This window comes from Urocitellus parryii, chromosome X (assembly GCF_045843805.1).
Source record: "Urocitellus parryii isolate mUroPar1 chromosome X, mUroPar1.hap1, whole genome shotgun sequence".
In the NCBI taxonomy this organism is placed as follows: domain Eukaryota; kingdom Metazoa; phylum Chordata; class Mammalia; order Rodentia; family Sciuridae; genus Urocitellus; species Urocitellus parryii.
The window spans coordinates 129,905,012-129,927,820 of NC_135547.1; the positions used below are offsets into that span (position 1 = coordinate 129,905,012).

Sequence of the window (22,809 nt, forward strand, 5' to 3'; positions counted from 1 at the left end):
TAAACCTCGCTGGCGGGAACCTTAGCCCCAATGAGAACTAATTCCTGGGCGCGGGAACTGATATCTGGAAGAACTTGCCAATAAACGGGTGTCCTGCCATTTATCTAAGCCCTACCATCTCCCCTTTAGTTCTATATAAACACACAGCTTTTTGCAATAAAATTGGAATTCTCCCGGCGAAGTGTCTTTGCGTGGGGATCCTTTCATCTGGTGCCCCGTGTGAGGAGACGGGCGAGCTCTTTTCCAACGAGAGCCCCGTCCCCTGCCCCGCCGAAGATTCCTCGCCCAGGTCCGCTGTTTTCAGATGCCAGCTCCCCTGCCCTCACCACTGATTCGACCGTAGGTAAGCCCCCTTGACCTTGGCTCGCCAACTCCCTTCAGGCTAAAGCTGGAGCTGTGACCGTTGATCGTCCGGCACTCTCCAGACGCTCGTGCCGCTCGTTGGGGGGAGGGAATTCCTCCCACTAAGGCCTTTACCGGCCGCAGTGGACCCTCTGGTGATCCGTTTCCCTTTGGGGCATGAGGCTTTTGGGTTTACACGAGAGGTTCTGTGGTTTTTCCTCCTCCGCTGCTGCTGCTACTGCTGCTGCTTTTATTTCCTGCTGGGCTACTGTGTCTGCCTGAAGCTGCCTTTCTGTTCGGGCAGGAAAACTGAACTCCCGGCCTGGAACTGCGTTCCACCGGAACCGGAGTTCTGTTTTCATTTCTGACTTCTTCCGCTATGGTCGAAAACTTTCCTGACGTCAGGTTGCCCAAGGCTCCGACCCCATTGGGTCTCACAGATTGCACTTCACTGGTGACGACCGGGTAGTGCCCTCTGTAGTTCCTGGCGACGGCTGGTCATTTTGGGGACGCCCACTTGACCCTCGTTCGCTCTGGGCTTCCTGGAAGCCATTCCAGCCCGGGTTTTCCCTTTTGTCTCTCTCGCTTAAGCCTGTTCTCTTCTACTCTCTTCCATCTCTCCCTGTGACTATGGGCACCTCTTCGTCTATACCTGAAGCCTCACCTCTCAAATGCTTAATAAAAAATCTGGCCACACTTTCCCTCACACCAGACATTAAGCCCAAACTTTTAATCAAATTCTGCACCCAAGATTGGCCTACATATCCACTGGATAATGGCAATCATTGGCCTCCAGAAGGCTCCTTAGATCCAAACCTCCTTCGAGATCTTTTTAACTACTGCCAGCGTCTGAAAAAGTGGAGGGAGATTCCCTGCGTTGAAGGTTTTAGCCTTCTCGCACAACACCCTGCTCTCTGCTCCTCCTGCTCCCCCTCTGAAGTCCTCCTTGCTTCCAAACCCCTCTCTTCCCCTACTTCTACTCCTGACTTCGCAGATTCTTCCTCATTTGACCCAGCAGATGAACCCCCACCTTATCCCCCAGCCCCATCTGCTCCTCCTCTCCCACTATACCCTCCTCTTCCTCCGCATGGTTCCACGGATTCTCAGCCTTCCGTTTCATCCCCCTCCCCTCCGCCCTCTTCTGCCTGCTCCACCTCCTCCTCCACAGAGACACCCCCTTCCCCTCCCTCTCCTTCCTGTTCGCCGCCTGCTTCTTTCAGTCCTCCTGTTACCAGGTCTAAGGGACTCCTTCCCATCCCCAAGACAATCGCACCCCTTCGTGAGGTAGCTGGTCCCGAGGGTGTCATCAGAGTCCACGTGCCCTTCTCCATGTCAGACATTACTCAGCTAGAGAGGAAGCTAGGCTCATTCACCACTGACCCCACCACTTACATTCGGGAGTTTCAATGGGTCCTGCAAGCATATAGCCTCACTCATCATGACATCTACATGCTCTTGGCCAATACACTTCTCCCTGAGGAAAGGCGACGGGTCTGGGAGCTAGCCCAAGCCCATGCTGATGAAATTCATAGGACCAATCCCAACCACCCCACGGGCCCTCATGCTGTCCCAGAGCAGGATCCCCTATGGGATTATAACACCCCTGAAGGCTTACAGTCTCGTGACCTTTTTGCGTCCTGCCTCTTGGCGGGCCTGAAAAAGGCCACCCGCAAGGCTGTTAACTTTCAGAAGGTGCAGGAGGTCATTCAGAAAAAGGAAGAAACACCCTCAGAATTCTTGGATAGACTAACCAAGGCCCTTCAACAGTACACAAACCTTGACCCAGAAACCCCTGATGGCCGTCATGTCTTAATGACATATTTTCTGGCCCAAAGCTACCCTGATATTAAAGCCAAGCTTAAAAAGCTTGAACAGGGCCCTGCTACTCCTCAGACCGAAATCCTCGCTGTCGCTTTCAAGGTTTTTCATGGTAGAGAGGATGAAAGCGAACGCCGTAGGCAGAGGGCTGAAAATGCCAAGCTCCAAATGCTGGCCCAGGTCATTCAGAGAAGGTCATCACCACGCTGTCCTAATAAGACACCCCCTGGAGCTTGCTTCAAATGTGGTAAGGAGGGACATTGGGCCAAAGATTGTCCTTCGCCAAGGACACCCTCCAACCCCTGCCCAAAATGCCACCAAAGGGGACACTGGGGGATGGACTGCCCATCAACCCGGAGGGGAGGTTGGTCAGCCACCCGGCAACCCCAGCCTCTCCTGGGCTTGGCAGAGGAGGATTGACAGAGCCCTGGGCCTTCCCTCCCGACTATTACCATCAAGAAGCAAGAGCCTAGGGTCACCTTCCTGGTGGATGGACGCTTTATTACCTTCCTCTTAGATACTGGTGCCGCTTTTTCGGTCCTGAGGGAGTATTGGGGTCCTACCACACCCTCAAAAACTCCTATTGTCGGGGTAGGAGGTAAACAGATTTTCCCTCGAAAAACCCCCCCCTTATCATGTCATATGCAGGGATCCCTTTTGTCCTTCACACACTCCTTTCTCGTTATAAGCCATTGCCCCACTCCCCTTCTGGGAAGGGACATACTCTCACTATTGAAAGTCACCATTCACATATCACCCCACACCTCCCCCGCCTCTCATTTCCTTATGATGTTCCTAGGGGCAGATACACCTCCTTCACACACTCTTCCACAACTATCTAAACCAGTTAACCCTGAGGTTTGGGACACAACTACACCCTCTATGGCTAAATGCAGCCCTATTCACATTGTCTTAAGGGACCCTTCAAGATATATTAGTCAACCACAATATCCACTCACAACCACAGCCCTCCTAGGGTTAGAACCCATCATCCAAGATTTATTACGAAAGGGATATCTTAGGCCTACACACTCTCCTTTCAACACCCCCATTCTGGCAGTTAAAAAACCTAACGGGTCCTACAGGCTGGTTCAAGACCTTCGCCTCATTAACTCCTCTGTGGTCCCCATTCACCCGCTAGTGCCCAACCCTTACACGCTCCTCTCTCAGATCCCTGCCACTACTACCCACTTCTCGGTTCTAGATTTGAAAGATGCATTCTTTTCTATTCCCTTGTCCTCAGAATCTCAGGATATCTTTGCTTTTACGTGGACTGACCCTCACACCCGCCATTCTCGTCAGCTTACCTGGACTGTCCTCCCACAGGGATTTAGGGATAGCCCCCATCTCTTTGGCCAAGTTCTTGCCCAGGACCTCACATCCTTTCACTCCACCTGTCCTGACTCTACTCTCCTTCAATATGTCGATGATCTTCTTCTATGTAGTCCCTCTTGGGAACACTCTCAATCCCACACCGCCCAGCTTCTTAATTTCCTAGCAGACAAGGGATATATGGTGTCTCCCCACAAGGCCCAGGTTTCCCAGTCTTCTGTCACCTATCTTGGTTTTCGCCTTACACCCGGGAAAAAGGAAATAACACTGGATAGGAGGCAACTCCTCTCTAATCTTCCAGTGCCCCATACGAAAGCTGAAATACTATCATTCCTAGGACTAGCAGGTTATTTTAGGGCCTGGATCCCAAATTATTCTCTTCTAGCCAAACCTCTGTATGACCTAGCAAAGGGACCCCCTAATGAATCCCTTGCCTCCTCCCCCAACTACCACTTCCGCAGGCTTCAGCAACTCCTCTTAAAGGCACCCGCCCTTCACCTTCCTGATCTTTCAAGACCATTTCATCTATATGTCCATGAAAAAAGGGGACAAGCACTTGGGGTCTTAGGTCAAAACTATGGGCCTACATTTGCACCTGTGGCATATTTGTCCAAGCAACTAGACCCTACCATCCGTGGATGGGCCCCTTGCTTAAGAGCTCTGGCTGCTGGACAAATTTTACACAAAGAAGCCTCTAAGCTGACTTTTGGGGCCCCTTTAACTATCCACTCCCCACATCACTTGAAGGATCTTTTAGCTTATAAGAGCCTTCAAACCCTTCCTCCATCCAGAGTTCTGTCACTTCTTACTTCCTTTCTGGAAAACCCTAATATTACGTTTCTCCCCTGCTCTGCACTGAACCCTGCTTCACTGCTCCCAACGACTCCCACGTCTGACACACCAACTCATAATTGCTTGGAAACCTTAGATGATTTCCTCCCCTGTCATCCTTCCATTTCTGAGGGACCACTCACTAAGCCTGACCTTATCTGGTTCACTGACGGCAGTTCCTTTAGGCAGAACGGCACTCATTACTCTGGATACGCTGTAGTTTCAGCCACTGAGATTATAGAGGCCAAAGCTCTGCCTTCAGGAACTACCAACCAGCAGGCTGAACTCATAGCAGCCACTCGTGCCTGCCTTCTAGCTCAAGGCAAATCCCTCACCCTCTATACTGACTCAAAGTATGTCTTCCATATTCTATTATCCCATGCTGCAATATGGAAGGAGCGAGGCCTACTTACCACCAAAGGTAATGCAATCACTAATTCGGCTCTCATAACCAATCTGATAGAGGCCTCCCACTTACCCACCCAATTGGGAGTTGTCCATCGCAGGGCTCATCAGAAGGACGGCTCTCTTATCACTGAGGGCAACGCCAAGGCTGACCAGGCGGCACGAATGGCTGCTACCACTTCCAATTATGGCCCCCCTAGGGGACATATAATGGCCACTTTAGACAGCTCATCTGAAGCCCCTACTTCTTCCAGTAAGAACAAGGATCTTTTCGAGTTCCTTCATACTCTATTCCATTCCAACTCTCAGTCTTTGACCCTCTTATTACAGAGCTTCTTTTCCCTCACCCCCTCTGACAAAGCCATGCTACAGAATATAGCCTCTAATTATCAGATCTGTCAGAGGACCAACCCTCATACTCCTTTAAGGCCTAAACCCTTCCCCTCCCACCAAGCTAGGGGACACACTCCTGCTGCTGACTGGCAGGTAGACTTCACCAACATGCCCACAGTACGGCACACTAAATACCTCCTTGTCTTTGTGGACACTTTCTCTGGTTGGGTTGAGGCATTTCCTACTTCCAATAAAAAGGCTTCCACTGTAGCTTCAATCCTACTGACAGACATCATCCCTAGGTTTGGTATGCCCACTTCCTTACAATCTGACAATGGTCCTGAGTTTATTTCTAAGATCACACAAAAGGTCTCTCAAGCCCTCTCCTTCAAGTGGCATTTCCACTGTCCATCTCGCCCCCAGGCTTCAGGGAAAGTGGAAAGGGTAAATCGGACTCTGAAGGAAGTCCTTACCAAATTGACAATGGAATTAAACTTAGATTGGGTCAAAATTCTTCCCTTGGCTTTGCTTCAGATCAGAGCTCTCCCTAAGAAACCATCTTTACTGTCTCCCTTTGAGATAATGTATGGAAGACCTCTCATACCCCCTGGGTTGGTGGTTTCACAAGGACCTCTCACCCGAGATTTGTCTTTGCCTCTCTTGTTTCATCTCCGCTCGGAACTCTGGAAATATCAGGACTGGCTTCTTCCGGACCCAGACTCCTCTCCAAACACTCTTCCCTTAACACCTGGAAGTCTAGTCTATTATAATACCCCAGAGGAGAAAAAGCCTCTTACCCCCAAATGGGAAGGCCCCTATCCTGTCATTCTCTGTACCCCCACCGCCGCCAAACTCTCCTTACCAGACAACCGTCTCACCCCCTGGATTCACATTTCTAGGTTGAAGCCATATTACCAGGAGGCCCCACCTGCTGACGACAGGACCACCCCAGAGGAACTCCAAGAGTCACCTCCTGAACCTCCCCTTTACTCCTGCTCTCCACACCCATCTCACCCCTTTAAGTTGCGGCTCACACGGTGTTCCCCGCAGCCCAATTCCTCTTAAAAAGGCACAATGAGCTTTCCCAACACCCCAGTCTTTTCTCTCTGCTTGTTTTTTGTGCTCTGCTTATTTTCTGTGCTCTGTCGGGATCGGTCTTTACCCTCCTCTCCTACCATGTATCTGTTCACTCTTAGGGAACGATACTCAGAACATGGCATGCTGAAGGTCCGCGAAGTGGATACAACTACTTGCTTCATCCACAACTGCACCTCTATTTCCCTAAAATTGTCACCTTCCAGGACCTTCGTCCCTGGTAGCTGGAACTGGCCTTTCATTTGCTTCCTTTTTGATCAAACTAAAGGCTATTGCCATTGGTGGCCAGAGATATATAATGGGTGCCCCTATTGGTCATGCAGGTTCCATGATGAACGTGGTAGCTATTCTTACCACTCACTAGGTTACCCTGTAGGATGGACTTCTAGTTACCTAAAATGGCATAAAGGCTTTTCATCAGATAACCATGGATGGTATACTTTAGATATACCTGACCCCAAGGCCAAACGTTGGGACTATGTTGAGTTTGCTGTCTATGCCCGGACAACCTCAGCCAGACCCACGGGGTGGATGACTGTTGGCCGCACCCTGATTACGCCACCTAAGGCAACCATCCAGGTAGTCGAACACATCAAGGAGTCAGAATCAAAACTTCAAGATCTTATCCATAGCCCATCCAAAGGGGATTCAGAGCCTTCAGCCCCCTCAGGCCTCCCTCCCACATGGCTCAATTTGCTACACCAAACTCTTCGATTATTAAACTCCACCCTTCTTTCTGTGCCTACTTCTCAATGCTTTCTCTGTGCTTCACTTAGTCGTCCACTTCTAGCAGCAGTCCCATTAGCAGCAGGAAATATTTCAGAAAAAACCTACAATTTCTTTGAGAAAGGACAACCCCTACACGTGACAAGTATCCCACTATGGGAAAGTTATTCCACCAATACTTCATTTCCTTTCATCTGTTTCCACCCGCCAACAATGAATCCTTTACCCATTTGTTCCTTAAGCTATAGCACCCCATCAAGCCTTGCGTTTATGCAACCTGGACATTTCCTCTGGTGTAACGGGTCTTTAAGTACCTCAACAATCAATGTCTCTGGCACCTGTTTCTTGGTTACTGTAGTTCCTCAGCTGTCTTTATATACTCCCACCGAATTCCGACAGCTGGCCCTACCTTCCTGCACCCGTAGGGCAGTCTTTCTGCCGGTTCTGGTAGGCCTCTCTTTAACAACCTCAGTGGCGAGTCTCGGACTCTCTGGTGGAGCTCTAGGTCATGCTCTATGGGCATCCAATGACCTGCAACAAAAACTGCAGGAAGCACTTGATACCACTGCTGAGTCTCTGGGCTCCTTGCAGCGGCAAGTTACTTCATTGGCACAAGTGGCTTTGCAGAACCGAAGAGCAATTGATCTTCTCACTGCAGAAAAAGGGGGTACATGCCTGTTCCTTAGAGAGGAATGTTGCTACTATGTTAATGAGTCTGGGCTAATAGAAAAAAATGTTGTTAAATTGCAGGAATTATCGACCCAATTGCTCAAACCCACCTCCTCTAATCCCATAACGGGGTTCTTCCAATCCTCTCTTGCCACGTACTTACTACCTATCTTAGGGCCCCTTATTGGGATACTCCTTTTCTGTGCTCTCTTGCCCTGCATAATGAAGTTCCTTCAAACCCAATTGCAGAAAATTTCTAATCAAACTTTTAACCAGCTTCTGCTTAGGCGCTACCAGCCTCTGATGACCGATGAACCCCCAACATCTCCAAGAGAACAGTTCACTCAGTGCTGAAGCTTCCTACCAGGCACGATGGAATGCAACGGACATCAGACAGCGAGAGACAACGAGCCCCAAGAACCTTTTAATCTGCCATCCTGGATCCATAAGTCTTTATGCTCTTTTAAGCCTCCTCATGGCCCTTGGCCTCTTCTCTGTCAGTCCCCCAACATGGAACTTCTGCCAAAAATTGACCTTTGCTTTAATTTTTATCTTTATTCTGTTTGTATTCGCTCTGATCTTCTTCAGGTGCTGGTGACGCCATGTCCAGACAATGCTTCCAGTATTTCCTAGAGTCCCTGTTACAGGACCAGTGGCTGATACCAACAATCTTCTCCATCCAGGACTGGTTCGATGCCATCGACAACTTGTGGCTTCAGGGAACTTTTATAGACTTCACCCCTACGGAAGTAGCTGTCTATACCCACTGGGTTTTATTTCTGGCTGCCATGATATCCCCAGACCTGCCCCCCCCCAACATTCCTCCACTCCCCCTTTTAGGCCCTAGGACGCCCCCACCCAGCAGGAAGCAGCCGGATCTGACTAACGACGTCCCAGTTCCTAAGAGGGAGTTTCAGAGTTTTATACCCAGCATGTAATGGGAGGGGCTCAGGAGTTTACAGAAGTTCACATAAAAGCAGCTTTTTCTTTCACTGTTCTGGGCAAGTTAACACTTCAAGGACAGCACCTGAGAAGGGGAGAGCTTCTTCTCCCCTTTCTTTCCTCCCCTGCCAGCTGTTACCATGGAGCCCAATTGTAACTTATCTTAGAAATGCAGACATCTCTGTGAAGCCCAGCTCAAGGCCAGAGACCTCCTTTGCACATTTCTTCAAAGTACTATACTGGATGGCTTTGTGATGACTAGTAAGGGGGTGTCCAGCACCTGGAGTGCTGGTATCTTCTCGGTCAGTGGCCAAGTAAACAGGGTGACATGAAAATAGGAAGTTTATCTACAATGGACTCTTTTGGTGACAGTCCTAAAATCAACCATGGGGAAGAGGGCTTTTCTGTGGAGAAAGGGGGTGCCACTTCACCATGACCCTGGGCAGGTCCTCAATAAGGGTTAATGAAGTAGCTCCCAGTAAAACAGGGAGAGGCTAATCAAACCCCCCTAGGCTGTTCCTGCCCTGGTTTCTGCTCCCTGCCCCACCAGTCCACCAGTTTCCCACCCTTGTGCTTCCACCTTCAACCCCCATCACATGCACAATAAAGAGAAATAAAGGACAGGAATCTGGGAGGGGAAAAGATGACCTTGGGTGTAAAAGGGAGAAGACTTCTGTTTTCCAGGGATTTCTCCTTTGGAGTCCCCTTCTTCCTGGGGGGTGGGGGTGAATCTTTTCTGCTCTCCCTTAATTGAGCCTTCCACTTTCCACTCTCCACGTGCTTCTCTGTGTTATACTTCAGCATTTGGGGAAGCAAGGACCCGTCACAGTAAACACGGTTAACAGTGTAGATCCTGACCTGAACCTTGGGCTCCTCCTGCCTCACACTCCCCAAGTAACTTTTTAAAAATTGTTCTTTGTTTCTGTGGTGAGGGTAACACCCAGGGCATCCCCCATGCTGGGAAAGCAGTCTCCCAGAGCCATAGCTCAATCCCATCCTTACCAAGTTCCAAGCCAAGGCTTCTAATTTGGGATATTTTTCCAACCCAGCAAAGACACTCCACCTGAAAAGGACTGGGACCAAGGTTCTGTCACTCTATGGAATCTTAGGAAGTGATTGGATAATATTAGCTGTCAGTCACAATGGAGAGGTGTTCCTGGAGGCAGCCCGTTAGGGATGCTGGGGTGGAATTGTCCAATCAGGTTTCGGAACACAGGGGAAGGGCGGGCTTTTCTTCCTCACCAACTCAGCTTTTCCTTCCTGGGCCCCATGTGCTCTGCCCAAAAGGCCTAGGTGATTCTCAGTAGCCCGTGTCCCCAAGATCTCTCGTGCTCAGAGGTTCCTCAAGAGAACTCCGGGTCCCCAAGGAAGACAAAAATGGTGAGTATGTGACGAGGGCTGAAGGTACGTGGTCAGCACCTGTCTTGGGGCCCCACAAACGGGTGAGCTGCAGAGCCTGGCCCAGTCTCCTCTGGAGGTTGCCCTGGGTCTCTGTCCTATGGTCCTGGGGGGTTGGGCTGGATGGTAGAACCTTGAAGTCACCTCACTGGCATCTGACCCTATGCCTCTGTCCACTGGTCCCGCGGGGTGAGCTGGGTGTTGGGTGCCCGAAATTGGTGCAGAGGGTGCGGCCTAGTCCTCTGTGGGGTATGGCCCTGGGCTTCTGCTCCCTGGGCCTGAGGGGTGGGCTGGTCCCTGAGGTCAGCTTAGAGCATGTGGCCCAATTCTCGCTGGCAGGTGGCCTTGGGCTCCCTCCTGTGGATTCCATTGTTGAATGGGCTGCTCAGGTCTCCAGCTTCCCCTCCCCTCCCTGCTGGTGGCCCGCCCCCACTCTTCCAAATGTGTAGGAAGCAGGATCATAAATCCACTTTCCTTCCCCCAGTTTAGTTCCTCTGAAAGCTGCTATAGGTGCTTCATTTGCAGTTGCCTCCTGCTTCGAAAATGCCATCTTCCTCTCCACTTCCTATCATTCTCAAATATCTGTTCTTCTTCCTGTGTTTCAAATGAACAGCCTATTAGTTTTCACTTTTCCTCTAGTGAAGTATTGCAAGGAATATTTTCTCTTTGTATTGGGGATCAAAACTAGAGAAGGTTTATCAGTGAAATCCTCAGGAACCTTCCCGCCTTTTTAAATAGATCCTTTACCACTTGTTTTAGACACTGTCCTCCAACTTGTGATCATCCTGCCTCAGCCTCCTGAGTCCCTGGGATTACAGGCCTGTGCCACTATTTCTGGCAAGAATAACACTCTTGTTTTGAATATCATACTTGAGGGTAAAGTATAGTCACTTGACACATCTTGTGTTCAGGTAAATAGCTGCTTTAAATGAAATAAGGCAGTGGGTTACTGGTACTAGGGATATTGAATCTTGGTGTACATCCCCAGCCCTTTTTTTTTGTTTGTTTGTTTGATTGTTTGTTTTGTTGATTTTGGCAGAAGTTATTTATTTGTTTTACTTGGTTTTTACTACTTATACAATACAGTAAAATGCATTTTAATGCAGTAAAATGCATTTTGACACATCATATATAAATAGACAGCAACTTCTCTTTTTTTCTGGTTGTTCCTAATGTCCATTCACACCAGTCATGTTGTCATTATGAAAATAGGATAATAATGTCTGATTTATTCTCTTGCCCTTTATCCCCAACCCTTTTACATTTTATTTTCAGACAGGATCTGGTTATGTTGTCCAGCCTCACCTGGAATATCTGATCCTCCTGCCTCATCTTCTCAAGCTGTTGGAATTAAAGGCACTGGCCATTGTACCTGAAAAAATAGTTTATTTTGACACAAATATTAATGACCATCCTCATGAACATGGATTTAACTTATCCTGAATGATGTATGTGTCCTACTCTGGAAGAGATTACATTTCTTTTATACCAGGGATTGAACCAAGGGGTAATGAAACACTGAGCCATATCCACAGCCATTTTTATATCTTATTTTGAGACATGATCTCACATAAGTTCCTTTGGGCCTAAGTCGCTGAGGCTGGGTTTGAATTTAGCAGTTCTCCTGACCCAGTCTCTCAAACTGCTGGGATTACAGTTGTGCCCCACTGTGCATGACTGACGAGAACATTTGTAAAAGAAAGTAATTTATGAATACATTAACCAAGTGAATGGGTAGGATCATCAGATGGGTGGCTACAGTGAAAAAGGGGAAATTTCTTCTATAGGTCCGTTATTACATTGTTAGCTTTGGGAGATGGTGGTTATATGTTGGGTAAGGTTGGTAATATATTCTGAGAGGTTCATTTGTTTGGAGAATTTTGGAGTAATACAGAATTTAAGGTAATTGGCTTTGAAAGAACTTAAGAGAGCCCAAGATAATTTGTGCCAACCGTACAGAACCCTATCTTATACCCTCATAGTGGTCTAGTTCCCCAAAGTCAAGTGGTCTGAAGGTTCATTGATATACAGCAAGTTCTCAGAGAACTTCAGTTCACACCTGCGAAAATTCTGTGCTTCTTGTTTATCTTTTTTAGGTATAGACACCAAATCTGATTTCCTCAGCCAGGTTTTCTTTGAACATCTCAGAGAGTCCTATATTCACAGCCACTATCCTTTTCTCGGGCTGCCACCATGTGCCCGCAGCTGTCCTGTGCCCTTCATGGTATAGGGAATTTTAGGCTCTGAGTCAGCTCTTCTTAGAGGACAGCCTAAGGTGTGAGGTACAGCCTCATGGAGGATCAGATGTGGACTTGGGGCTAAGGAGTGTCCCGGAACAAGCTTCATCTAGACAACTAACTTCTTAGGACCTTGTTTTCCCCAAGCCCTGTTCCCATTCCTTGGAGACAGGTGGACAGTCAGCCTGTGGATGCTGGTGCTGAGGGGCCAGGTCACCAGTGATTCCTGACCCTTGCACTCTCTCACAGTGTGAAAGAGCAAAAGCTCACAGAGGATAAAATCCAGACACCCCAATGCAGTGCTGTGCAAACCTGAAAAGCCTCATAGTCTGGAGTCATGGTCCAGGTTTCCCCAGAGAGTGACCATGGAATGTTTCAGTGGGCACGACCAGATGTGAGAATGTCCCAGCTGGCAGGTATCTTTCCTGCCCCTTGAGCCTAATAGGTTTGCTCCCTCAGCATCAGCCATTTCTGCGTTTGTCAGTTTGAAATGATCTGCTCACTTATCTCAGGCCCAAGATTATTTATTCAAAACCAAATGATGAAATATTATGAAAGAGGGAAGAAAGAAGTAGATTTATGAAAAGTCTACATACATTTCTATTTATTAAGAATCCTGATTTATGGCGAGTTGCAGTAGTGCATACCTGAACTTCTTGCTGCTTCAGAGGCTGAGGCAGGAGGAGGATTTCAAGTTTGAGGACAGCTTTACCAACTTATGGAGACTTTATACAACTTGGTGAGACTTCAAAGACTGGGATGTAGTTCAGTGGTAAACTGCCTGTGGGTTCAGTCACAGGTATTGAAAAAAGTGCCTTGTCCTTGGGCCACCCCTTTGGGAGCTGGACTGTTAGCTTATGAAATTTGGGAGTTACATAAATACCCTGTCTACAGGCATTGTGATCTGTACAGGATTTTGACTAATCTTAGATATGGTGTGGTATTTCCATTTTCAGAAGTAGTTTCTCTTAACTTCACCAAAAAGCACAGCACATCTGGCCCTGGATTTCACAGCCTGCTCAGGGTTTTTTCAGAGAGTGTAGATCATGGGGAAGTTCAGTCTCTTTAGTCAGCTTGGTAAGAAATCACATTGTGTTTCTATTGATTTTATTGTATTTTATGCTTCTCATTTGTACCTTTTCTATAATAATCATTTTTGTCATTTATGAAATGTGTTTTAGTATAGTTTCTTTCTGTGTGTGTGAGTGTGTGTGGCCTTCTTCACATTGAACCCAGGACCTCATGCATGGTTATCAAATGCTCTACTCTTGCTTACTCCCCAGCCCAAGACAATGGACTATCATTGATTTATTTACTTATGTATTGAGTGCTGGGATTTAATCCAGGGACTTGCTCATGCTTGTTATCCTTCAAAAAACAGTTTCAAGTTTGTGAAAGCATTTTCTTGGTGGGCGGGTGTTTCTCTAGGGGTTAAACCCAGAGGCACTTGACCATTGAGCACATCCCCAGTGTTTTTTATTTCTGTTTATTTATATATTTTAAATTTTGTTTTAGTAGTAGATGTACAGATTACCTAATTTTGCTGATTTTTTTGTTTTGTAGTTCTAAGTTTCAAACCAAGTATCTCACACATGCTAGTCATGTGCTCTCTCACTGAGTGACAGCCTCTTTCCCCCATTTTAATTCTTGATTAAGAGCAAGTCTCACTATATTTCTGATGACTTTGCTACATTGCTGAGACTGGCTTCAGTGTTGTCATCTTCTGGCCCTGACCTCCCTAATTACTAAAATTTGAAGTGCATACCACTACAGCAGGAGTTATAGTGACTTTTAAAGATAAATCACCCATTACTCTCTAAAAGGAAACAGTATTGAAAATAAGTTCCCCTGCTTTTCTTTATGGTTTTGATATTTGCATACATAACTCTTCCTGTGTCCTTTACTCTTGCATTATATGGACAAGGTATTCAGTATATAATATTGTTTCTCATGTATATATTTATGAATATTCCACAGTGTGATAGTTTATGCACTTCTTTATTAAAGTTCATTTCTTAGAGCAAATGTAGGCTTATATAGTATATTAGTGTTCTCTAGATGAAAGGAATTGAGAGGAAGTACAATTACAAAAGGGATATTTATTAGATTGTGTTACATGACAAGAAGCTGGGTCATCTGCAGACTTGAGAGCTATAGAAGTAGAAGATGTGCAGCCCAAGATACTGAAGGCTCAGTACAAGAGGGATTGATGGTGCTACCCTAGCCTGTGATCCAGTGCTTTTGGAAATTCCCTGGAGAATTCCTGGCAGAATCTGCTTTGAAAGAGTGAAGAAGGGAACTTTGATATTTTCAGGTGATCACAGCAGCAGTGGAAGAGCCATTTGAGAAGAATCCAGCTTGCTCTGATGCTGCTGCCTTGTTCTTCCAACTTTTATTCCATCCAAGCCAGGATCCTCTTTCTCCGCTTTGCTATCTCACATGCCAATCCCTCCTAGACACACCCTCATGGACATACCCAGAAGCCTATTAAACATCTATATCTCCTAATCTGATCAAGGTGACAATTTAAGTGAGCAATTAAACATAGTATCATACACCTCCTCTCTGCAGCTCTTAGCCTCCATTATTTTCAACATCTTGGACTTGGTATATAGTTCTTTTTAGTTATTTTTTGATTCAGTTGAATAATGTTGTGAAGGTATTTTGCATTTATGATTAGGGGAGTAATTCATAGCTTCCTCATAATTTTGATAATATTGTAGCATATGCCTCAAAAGAAATTAGAAAGTGTTTACTCTGTTTCTGCATTCTACAAAAAAAAATGTATAAAATTGGTGGCTGTTCTGGAGTTTGTGTGGCAGCCTGTATGATGTCTAAGAGCCATCCCTTTCACTTTTTTGATGGGAATTAGTTATTGAGTCATTTTCTTCAGTAGGCAAGGGCTCATGTGTTTTGTGTATTCGTCTTTCTGTGTAAGTTGTAGAAGGTGGTCTCTCTCAAATTATTGGACCAGTTCCTCTAAGTTATCAGATTTTTGTCAAGCACATGTTCATGATACTGTTGAAGAGCCCATGGATGGTAACACTGGCTAGTTTAATCCTAATGTGTAGTTTTTTTGTCCTTGGTTTTCTTATTTGTTTATTGTTATTGTAGTTCTCATACCTTTGTTATATTTATTTACTTTGATGTGGTGGAAAGGATTGAAACCACTGACTCACTGGTGCTAGGCAAGCTCTCTACACTGAGCCATAACCTCACTCCTGTCCTCTGTTTCCTCAGCCACATATTACTTTGTCAGTGATGCTGATGTTCAGGAAGAACTTGGTTTTGCTGACTGCTGATTTCTTGATTGTGGTTTCACCAACACCCTCTGTTTCCTGCCTGTACTTAATTTACAATTACCTTGCTCTTCGTTCCCTGTTTTCCTTAAATGCCAGGTTCAGTGGTTGCTTTTATCTCTTCTTTTCTGGAATGTGCTTTGGATGCTGCAGAGACCCCAATGCACCATCCATGCCGTTTTCCCATGTTGGACTCGTACACTTCATTTTTCTCAACATGGTCAAGTTTGCCCCTTAGTCACCTCTTCCTCCTGTGTCTGTTTAGAGTCCTGTGTTGCATCTCCCACTTCTTACTGGTTTTCCAGATGCTTCTGATGTGATTTCTGAACTTTCATGTTCTTTGAGCCTACTTGGGATTTCACTTGCATTGCACACTTGTTGAGGTGAGGTTTATGGCTCAGAATGGGGCCTGTTCTGGGGAGTTTTACTGTGATTCTGAGAAGGCTGTGTTTTTCACTGTTGACTAATGTCCAGCAAAGCCCTCCTGTCTGTTGCTCTGCTACATGTTCACAGACCAACAGAGTTGTGGTGATGTCTTCAAATGTCCTGGGAAGTTTTGTATGTCTCCTCCTGATGTATTTTGGTTTTGTTTTAGGTGCATGCACACTAATAATTCAAGACAGTTAATGAAAGTTTAGCCTAGGGCCACCACAGTGGCACATCCCTTTGATCCCAGCAGCTCAGGACTCTTAGGCTGGAGGATCTCAAGTTCAAAGGTAGCCTCAACAACTTAGGTGCTGAACTACTTAGAGAATTCCTCTGCCAAAATAGAAATAATTAAAAATAAAAAAAAGTGCAGTCGATGTGGCTTATTTGTTAAGCAACCCTTGGTTCAATCTTTGGTACAAAATATAAAGAAATAAATGAATAGAAAGAAAATTTAGCCCAGGGATTCTGGAGTCTTATCTTACTCAAGGATGGTCAATTTAAAATGCTTTATTTCCCATTCATGAGTCATGTTTTCCTGTGTGTCAGTATTCTTTGTACTTTTTTTTTTTTTTGATAAAGTGAATGAAAATGTGTTTCTTGGGGCTGGGGTTGTGGCTCAGTGGTAGAGCATTTGCCTAGCATGCATGAGGCACTGAGTTGGATTCTCAGCTCCATATACAAATAAATAAAGTTCCATTAACAAAATTTTTTTTAAAGAGAGAGAGAGAGTTTTGATATTTATTTATTTATTTATTTATTTTAGTTTTTCGGCAGACACAACATCTTTGTTGGTATGTGGTGCTGAGGATTGAACCCGGGCCACACGCATGTCAGGCAAGCACGCTACCACTTGAGCCACATCCCCAGCCATCCATTAACAAATTTTAAAAAATGTGTTTCTTTCTTTTCTCCTATAATGTGGGTCCTGTTTGTTGAAGGCTTCATGCCTTTGTGTAGAGACTATGACTATGAGATCTGTTTAGTAAATATTTTGTGTTCAGCTCTTTTGAAAGATTTCCCTGAATGCTAGGGTCATCGAACAGAATGGAAACTTTAACAGTTTCAGAGATGCCAGGCTCTGGATTTGCAGGCTGACACCCAGGAGCTGTGCTCTCTAACATTTCACCATGCAGGCTAGCAGCAGCTACAGATACCTGTAATGCAGTAGCACAAGTAGCCAACAAAGTAGCAGAGAAAGAACAATCCCTCTTCAGGTTGAGCATAGTAAAAGTCCCTAATATGTTTGAGCTGAGTCTTTAGGCCATTAACAAGCTTATTTTCATATAAGAAATATAAAATTCTCCCTCCAATATATTGCCCCAGCTCCCTTGCCTGGATGTCCTCAAAAGTTTTTATGTATGAAAGTAAAAGCCCTGCTGTACTCAGGGCTCAGGCTTTGGAAATTATTTTTCTGGGTTGTGGTGCCACCAATAAAGTATTGCTGCTAGATCTCAGTGACCCCTGGCCTCATTTCTCCGTACACCAGAAACTAGAGAAGAAGAGTAGAAACAGCAAAACCTCACTTGTCTGGTTTTTGTGGGTAGTTGTGCTGTGTTCTCTGCTTTAACGCACAGTGGTGCTATTTAAAGCTCTGCTGGGCCTTTGCTCTGCAGAACCCAGCCTGTGAGCAACCACTGCTGAGCATGAGTGTCATAGGCCTCTCTGAATGGTTTCCTCCTAGTCTGTGAGCTTCCTTCTTTCCTCAGAAATCTCCATTGTTTTATTTGGGGGAGCATACTGTGCAGTGAACCCTCAGGTGCTTAACCACTGAACAAAATCCCCAGCACCTTTCCCCTTAGCTTTTTTTCTTAAGTTTGATTCAGGCTTTTTCCAACTTCCTAAGGGCCTAACTAAGTGCTAAGGCTGGCATTGAACTTGCCTGCCTCAGTCTCCTGAAACTGGGTGTTTTTGAAACCTGATTTCTAATTTGCTGCTCTTGCCAGATGCAGGTTGTTTGTTTACTTGAATCCTTCTAATGAATTCCTGCTGATTTTTCACAGTGATCACTTCTGACATAGATGAGTGAGAATTGGTATTAAGACATTAAGATATTTCCATGGTGATATTAGTAGGAATTGCCTAAACTTGGATAAGATGTGCTGCATGTAGTCTGGAGCCAGTGACCAGGCTCTCACACTGAGATTTCAGGCCAGTCTCCTGCATCGGAGAGGGTCAGTCTGAAGGGCTAGTGAAGGTCACACCATGCTTGCTGCTCTGCATTCTTCTATATGTCTGCTTCATGTACCTGTTGGGAACCTTTCAGGACTTTGGGGCATGATGACATTGTTCCGATGGTTCTGCTTGTGTTTCCATTTCTGTTCTACTTCATGGCAGTACTGAGATGGTCCCAGGCTCCCTGTTGTGTCAGTTTGCTATGAGTTTTTAATTTTTCCCTTATTCTCATCAGTATAGAATTGTATATCTTGCTCTTTTGCAAAACTAAATTTCCACAGGTGCAATGGTGCATGACTGTATTCTCCTTAGCTGGGGAGACTGTGGCAGGAGAATCATAAATTTCAATGCTGGCCTCAGCCTCTCACAAGGTCCTGAGCAAGTTATTGAGTACTGTGTCAAAATGGCAAATGTGGTGGGGATGTGGCTCAGTCATTAAGTGCCCTATGTTCAATCCCTACTCATTTTTTTTCTAAATATTTCTAACCACAAATAAATAAATATCATGAAATTTCTTGTGAGCTTATTAAAAGTATTTTAGTGTTTCACATTTGAACATATACTAAATGGATTTTGTCTACAGAATTGAGGATGTAGTGCCTTTGGCCACCTGGATTCCAGTTTGCCTGGACGATCATGTGATCCGTATCCAAGACACCTGCTGTCATTCATCTTTCCCTCCTGTGAAGGCTGGCCCACTGAAGGCTTCCTCATGGTCTCTTGCTCACCTCTGCTAATACTGTGCTGCTCAGGATGTGACATGTTTTAAATCCTTGAGTATGGTTGTGTATCATTGGCAGGAGCACCTTCTTGTAGGTGATCTTTTTGGCTGCTCCATCACAGTGCAGATATCATAGTATTATTATGATTGTACATAGAGTTGCTTGTTTCCCACCCAAATTGTGTTAGATAGGTGAGGATTCTGGGTTGCAACCTTGCTTCTTTACCACCCTGGAAATGCTTCTGTCTTAGGTTTGCACCACCATCATTACAGGCAGGAGGAAACTCTTTCACAACAGACATCCAGTGCACATGTGGTCCACTCTTGATCAAAGTGTCTTGAGCAGTACAAGGCTATGGGCCACATGAACTTATAGCAGTGAAGTGACTGCTTTTCACTAGAGTTTTAGACACTTGATGTGCATTCAATGTTGCTATGAGATTTAGAAATTAGTGTCGGCTGTTCATTAATAAAATTGTGCTGAGACTTATAAAACTTTGCAAGGTTGTTGTTTGGACAAGGTGACATCTTTGGGTCATTGGTTTATATCTAAGTCATGTTCCATCATTTCATCTTACCACATTCTGCTTTAACATGAGAAACCATCAAATTTTTGTGTTTATTAATCATTGTGCTTGTTTACTATTTGACTTTTTTTTTTTTTCTGGAGAAATGTACCTGCAAACATCTAGTTGTTCTCTTGGTGTAATCACAAAAAATGAACTCAATCCCCAGCACAAATTGTGACAACCTGAGTGTAAAGTTGTCTAAATGTAGTCTGTAGGGGAAGCTTCTTAGTGATCCATGTTCGGAAGTTAAGGGTGGGGTGTTCTAGACATTTCTTTAAAGATGGAACAATAGACTGTCACAAGGAATCAAGATATCAGTCAATGCCATGTTGTTCATATTAACTCTGTAGGCTCAGTGAGTCACTGTGGTTGGCAGAATCTCTCTTAAATTCTGAGTTTTATAATTCCAGCAATTTCCTTCTCATTCAGTTTCTTTTCTAAGGGTAAGTACTATCAGGGTTGCTAATATCAGCTCTGCACTGGACAGAAGGTTTTAGGACTTGTAATAGAGGTGCAACCAAGAAAGAAGTTAGGAGTGACCCAGGAGCCTGTCTCACTTCCTGTGAACTCACCAAAGGAAGAGAGTAAAATACTAAGTTGCTTGCCTTCTGAGTGACCCAATTCTAGTGTTGGAATGTCTGTGAGGAATTGAGTACAGGAAGGATTTGATGGACCAAATCATACAATTAATCAGGCATTCAGAGATTCATGTGGACATCAAGCATGTTGACTATACATTTCTCATGCTGTCAATCTCTCCTGGCCTCCACTATACATTTGTGGGATATTTTAGATCTCAGTGACCTTTGAGGATGTGGCTGTGAACTTCACCCAGGAGGAGTGGGCTTTGCTGGATCCTTCCCAGAAGAACCTTTACAGAGATGTGATGCTGGAAGTCCTCAGAAACCTGGCTTCTATAGGTAATAATAATTTTTTTTAAAATTAATCTACTAGAGAACTCATGTTTATTTTGGTCATTTATATACAATATAAAAAGGGAATCAGTTATTGAATTATTGCAGCATAAAAGGCACCTGCAATTTGACAAACCATTCTGTCTCCTAAAAATTCATAAAGATCGTTTTGGTTTCTCATTTTAGGAAACAAATGGAATGAAAAGAACATTGAAGATGAGATCAAAAATTTTGAGAGCATTCTAAGGTAATTGTACTCACAAGAGAAATTCTTAAGGGAATCTGAGAATGTCATATAATTTTTAAAACAGACCAACCCAAGAAGTATGCACAATTTGAGAAGTATTTATTCTTATAATATTTTTTCTCCCAGAAATATATACTAAGCTGTAACAGATATTCAGTCTTCTCAAAGTACTTGACATGCCAAAAATATATGAAATTGCATGTGAATATCACTATTTGGATAATCACCATAGAGAGGCTGCATTGCAAAGGGTTGTTTCCTTTCAATCTGTAGATTTTCAGGCAATTTTAACACATCAGGAAACCTCACCTTACCTGATGTTGATAGTAATGTAAGCCTAGGTCCTATAAATAAGTATAAAATCATGAATGAATTCAGCATTGATAATGTGCTGGTCATTGTTCAAAGAAGCCATATGGTAAACTTCAATGGCCCAGAAGATAGTGTGGGGAAAGTTTCAATGAGATTCCAGTTCTTTACTGGACAAAGAAAACTTTTAATAGAGTAAATCCAGGCTGGGGATGTGGCTCAAGAAGTAGTGGGCTCACCTGGCATGCGTGCAGCCTCGGTTCGATCCTCAGCAGCACATAAAAACAAAGATCTTGTGTCTGCCGAAAACTAAAAAATAAATATTAAAATTCTCTCTCTCTCTTTCTCTCTCTCAAAAAACAAAAGAAAACTAGAGTAAATCCTTGTGGTTGTTATATGTGTACCAAAGACTTCATATGCCCTTCATTCCTTCATAGGCAGATCACATCTCAGAAGCCATGTGAATTTAAACAGTATAGGCAATCCCTGGTTTCTCTCAAAAGTGTTCACAAACAAGTATTAACAAAAACTGGAGATGGACCATATGAAAGTACAGTACGTGGGAAACTCTTCATTTCCAGTGACATTCAAAGGCATAAAGATACTCATACTGGGTGGCAACCCTATGAATATCAACAATGTGGTGAAGCCTCATCTTCTCCCACAGCTGTTCAAAGACACACGAGAACACACAGTGGAGGTAAACCTGTTCAATGTGAGGTATGTGGGAAAGCCTTTCATTTCTCCTCTTTATTTAGAAGAATTGAAAGAACTTATTCTGGAGAGAAACTCTGTGAATGTAAACAAGGTGGTCAATCCTTTATTTCACCCACAAGTCTTCAAAGGCACAGGATCCCACACAAGGGGAAAGCACATTTCAAATGTACAGTATGTGGAAAAGACTTTGCTTATCCCAGTTTACTTAGAACACATCAGAGAACACATACTGGAGAGAAGCCTTATGAATGTAAACAGTGTGGCAAAGCCTTCACTCAGTCCACTCACCTTCACTCACATGAAAAAACTCATACTGGAGAAAAGCCCTATAAATGTAAGCAGTGTGGCAAAGCCTTTGCTAGCTCCGGTAACCTTCAGAGTCATGGAAGAACACATAGTGGAGAGAAGCCCTATGAGTGTAAGCAGTGTGGGAAAGCCTTCACTCAGTCCTCTGGCCTTCAGTCACATGAAAAACTTCATACTGGAGAGAAGCCCTATGAATGTAAGCAGTGTGGCAAAGCCTTCGCTACATCCAGTTACCTTCAGATTCATGGAAGAACACATACTGGAGACAAGCCCTATCAATGTAAGCAGTGTGGAAAAGCTTTTGCAAATCCCAGTAACCTTCATAGACATGGAAGAACACATACTGGAGAGAAGCCCTATGAATGTAAGCAGTGTGGCAAAGCCTTTGCTATGTCCAGATACCTTCACAGACATGGAATAATACATACTGGGGAGAAGCCCTATGAATGTAAGCAGTGTGGCAAAGCCTTTGCTAAATCCAGTCACCTTCACTCACATGAAAAAACTCATACTGGAGAGAAGCCCTATGAATGTAAGCAGTGTGGAAAAGCCTTTTCTACATCTAGTTACCTTCAGATTCATGGAAGAACATATACTGGAGAGAAGCCCTATGAGTGCCAGCAGTGTGGAAAAGCCTTCACTCAGTCGTCTGGCCTTTACTCACATGAAAAACTTCATACTGGATAGAAGCCCTATAAGTGTAAGCTTTGGGGCAAAGCCTTTGCTAGTTCCAGTGACCTTCAAAGATATGGAAGAACACATACTGGAGAGAAGCTCTATAATTGGAAGCAATGTGGAAAAGCCTTTGTTACATCTGTTCAGCTTTATTTACATGAAGGAACACATCATGCAGAGAAATTGTACTCATGAAAACAATTGGCAAAGTCTTCTGTTAATAAAGTTTCCCTTTTAACATGTAAGTTTTCTGTAGAAAAATTCTTTGAATGTGAAATTTGGGAAATCAGTATTGTTACAAAGAGAAGAAAGATTCATTGATT

At 44.6% G+C, this 22,809-nt stretch overlaps 1 protein-coding gene across 1 annotated transcript; it reads left to right on the plus strand.

Moving 5' to 3' along the window:
* Positions 1 to 721: 721 nt before the first annotated feature.
* LOC144250732 (uncharacterized) lies at positions 722 to 22,650 on the plus strand. The gene is given in 5 exon segments (XM_077793681.1): positions 722 to 807; positions 1,578 to 2,407; positions 20,419 to 20,479; positions 21,547 to 22,559; positions 22,562 to 22,650. Coding segments are annotated over 5 exon segments (2,022 nt in total). The 3' UTR covers positions 22,594 to 22,650.
* The last annotated feature ends 159 nt before the right edge of the window (positions 22,651 to 22,809 follow it).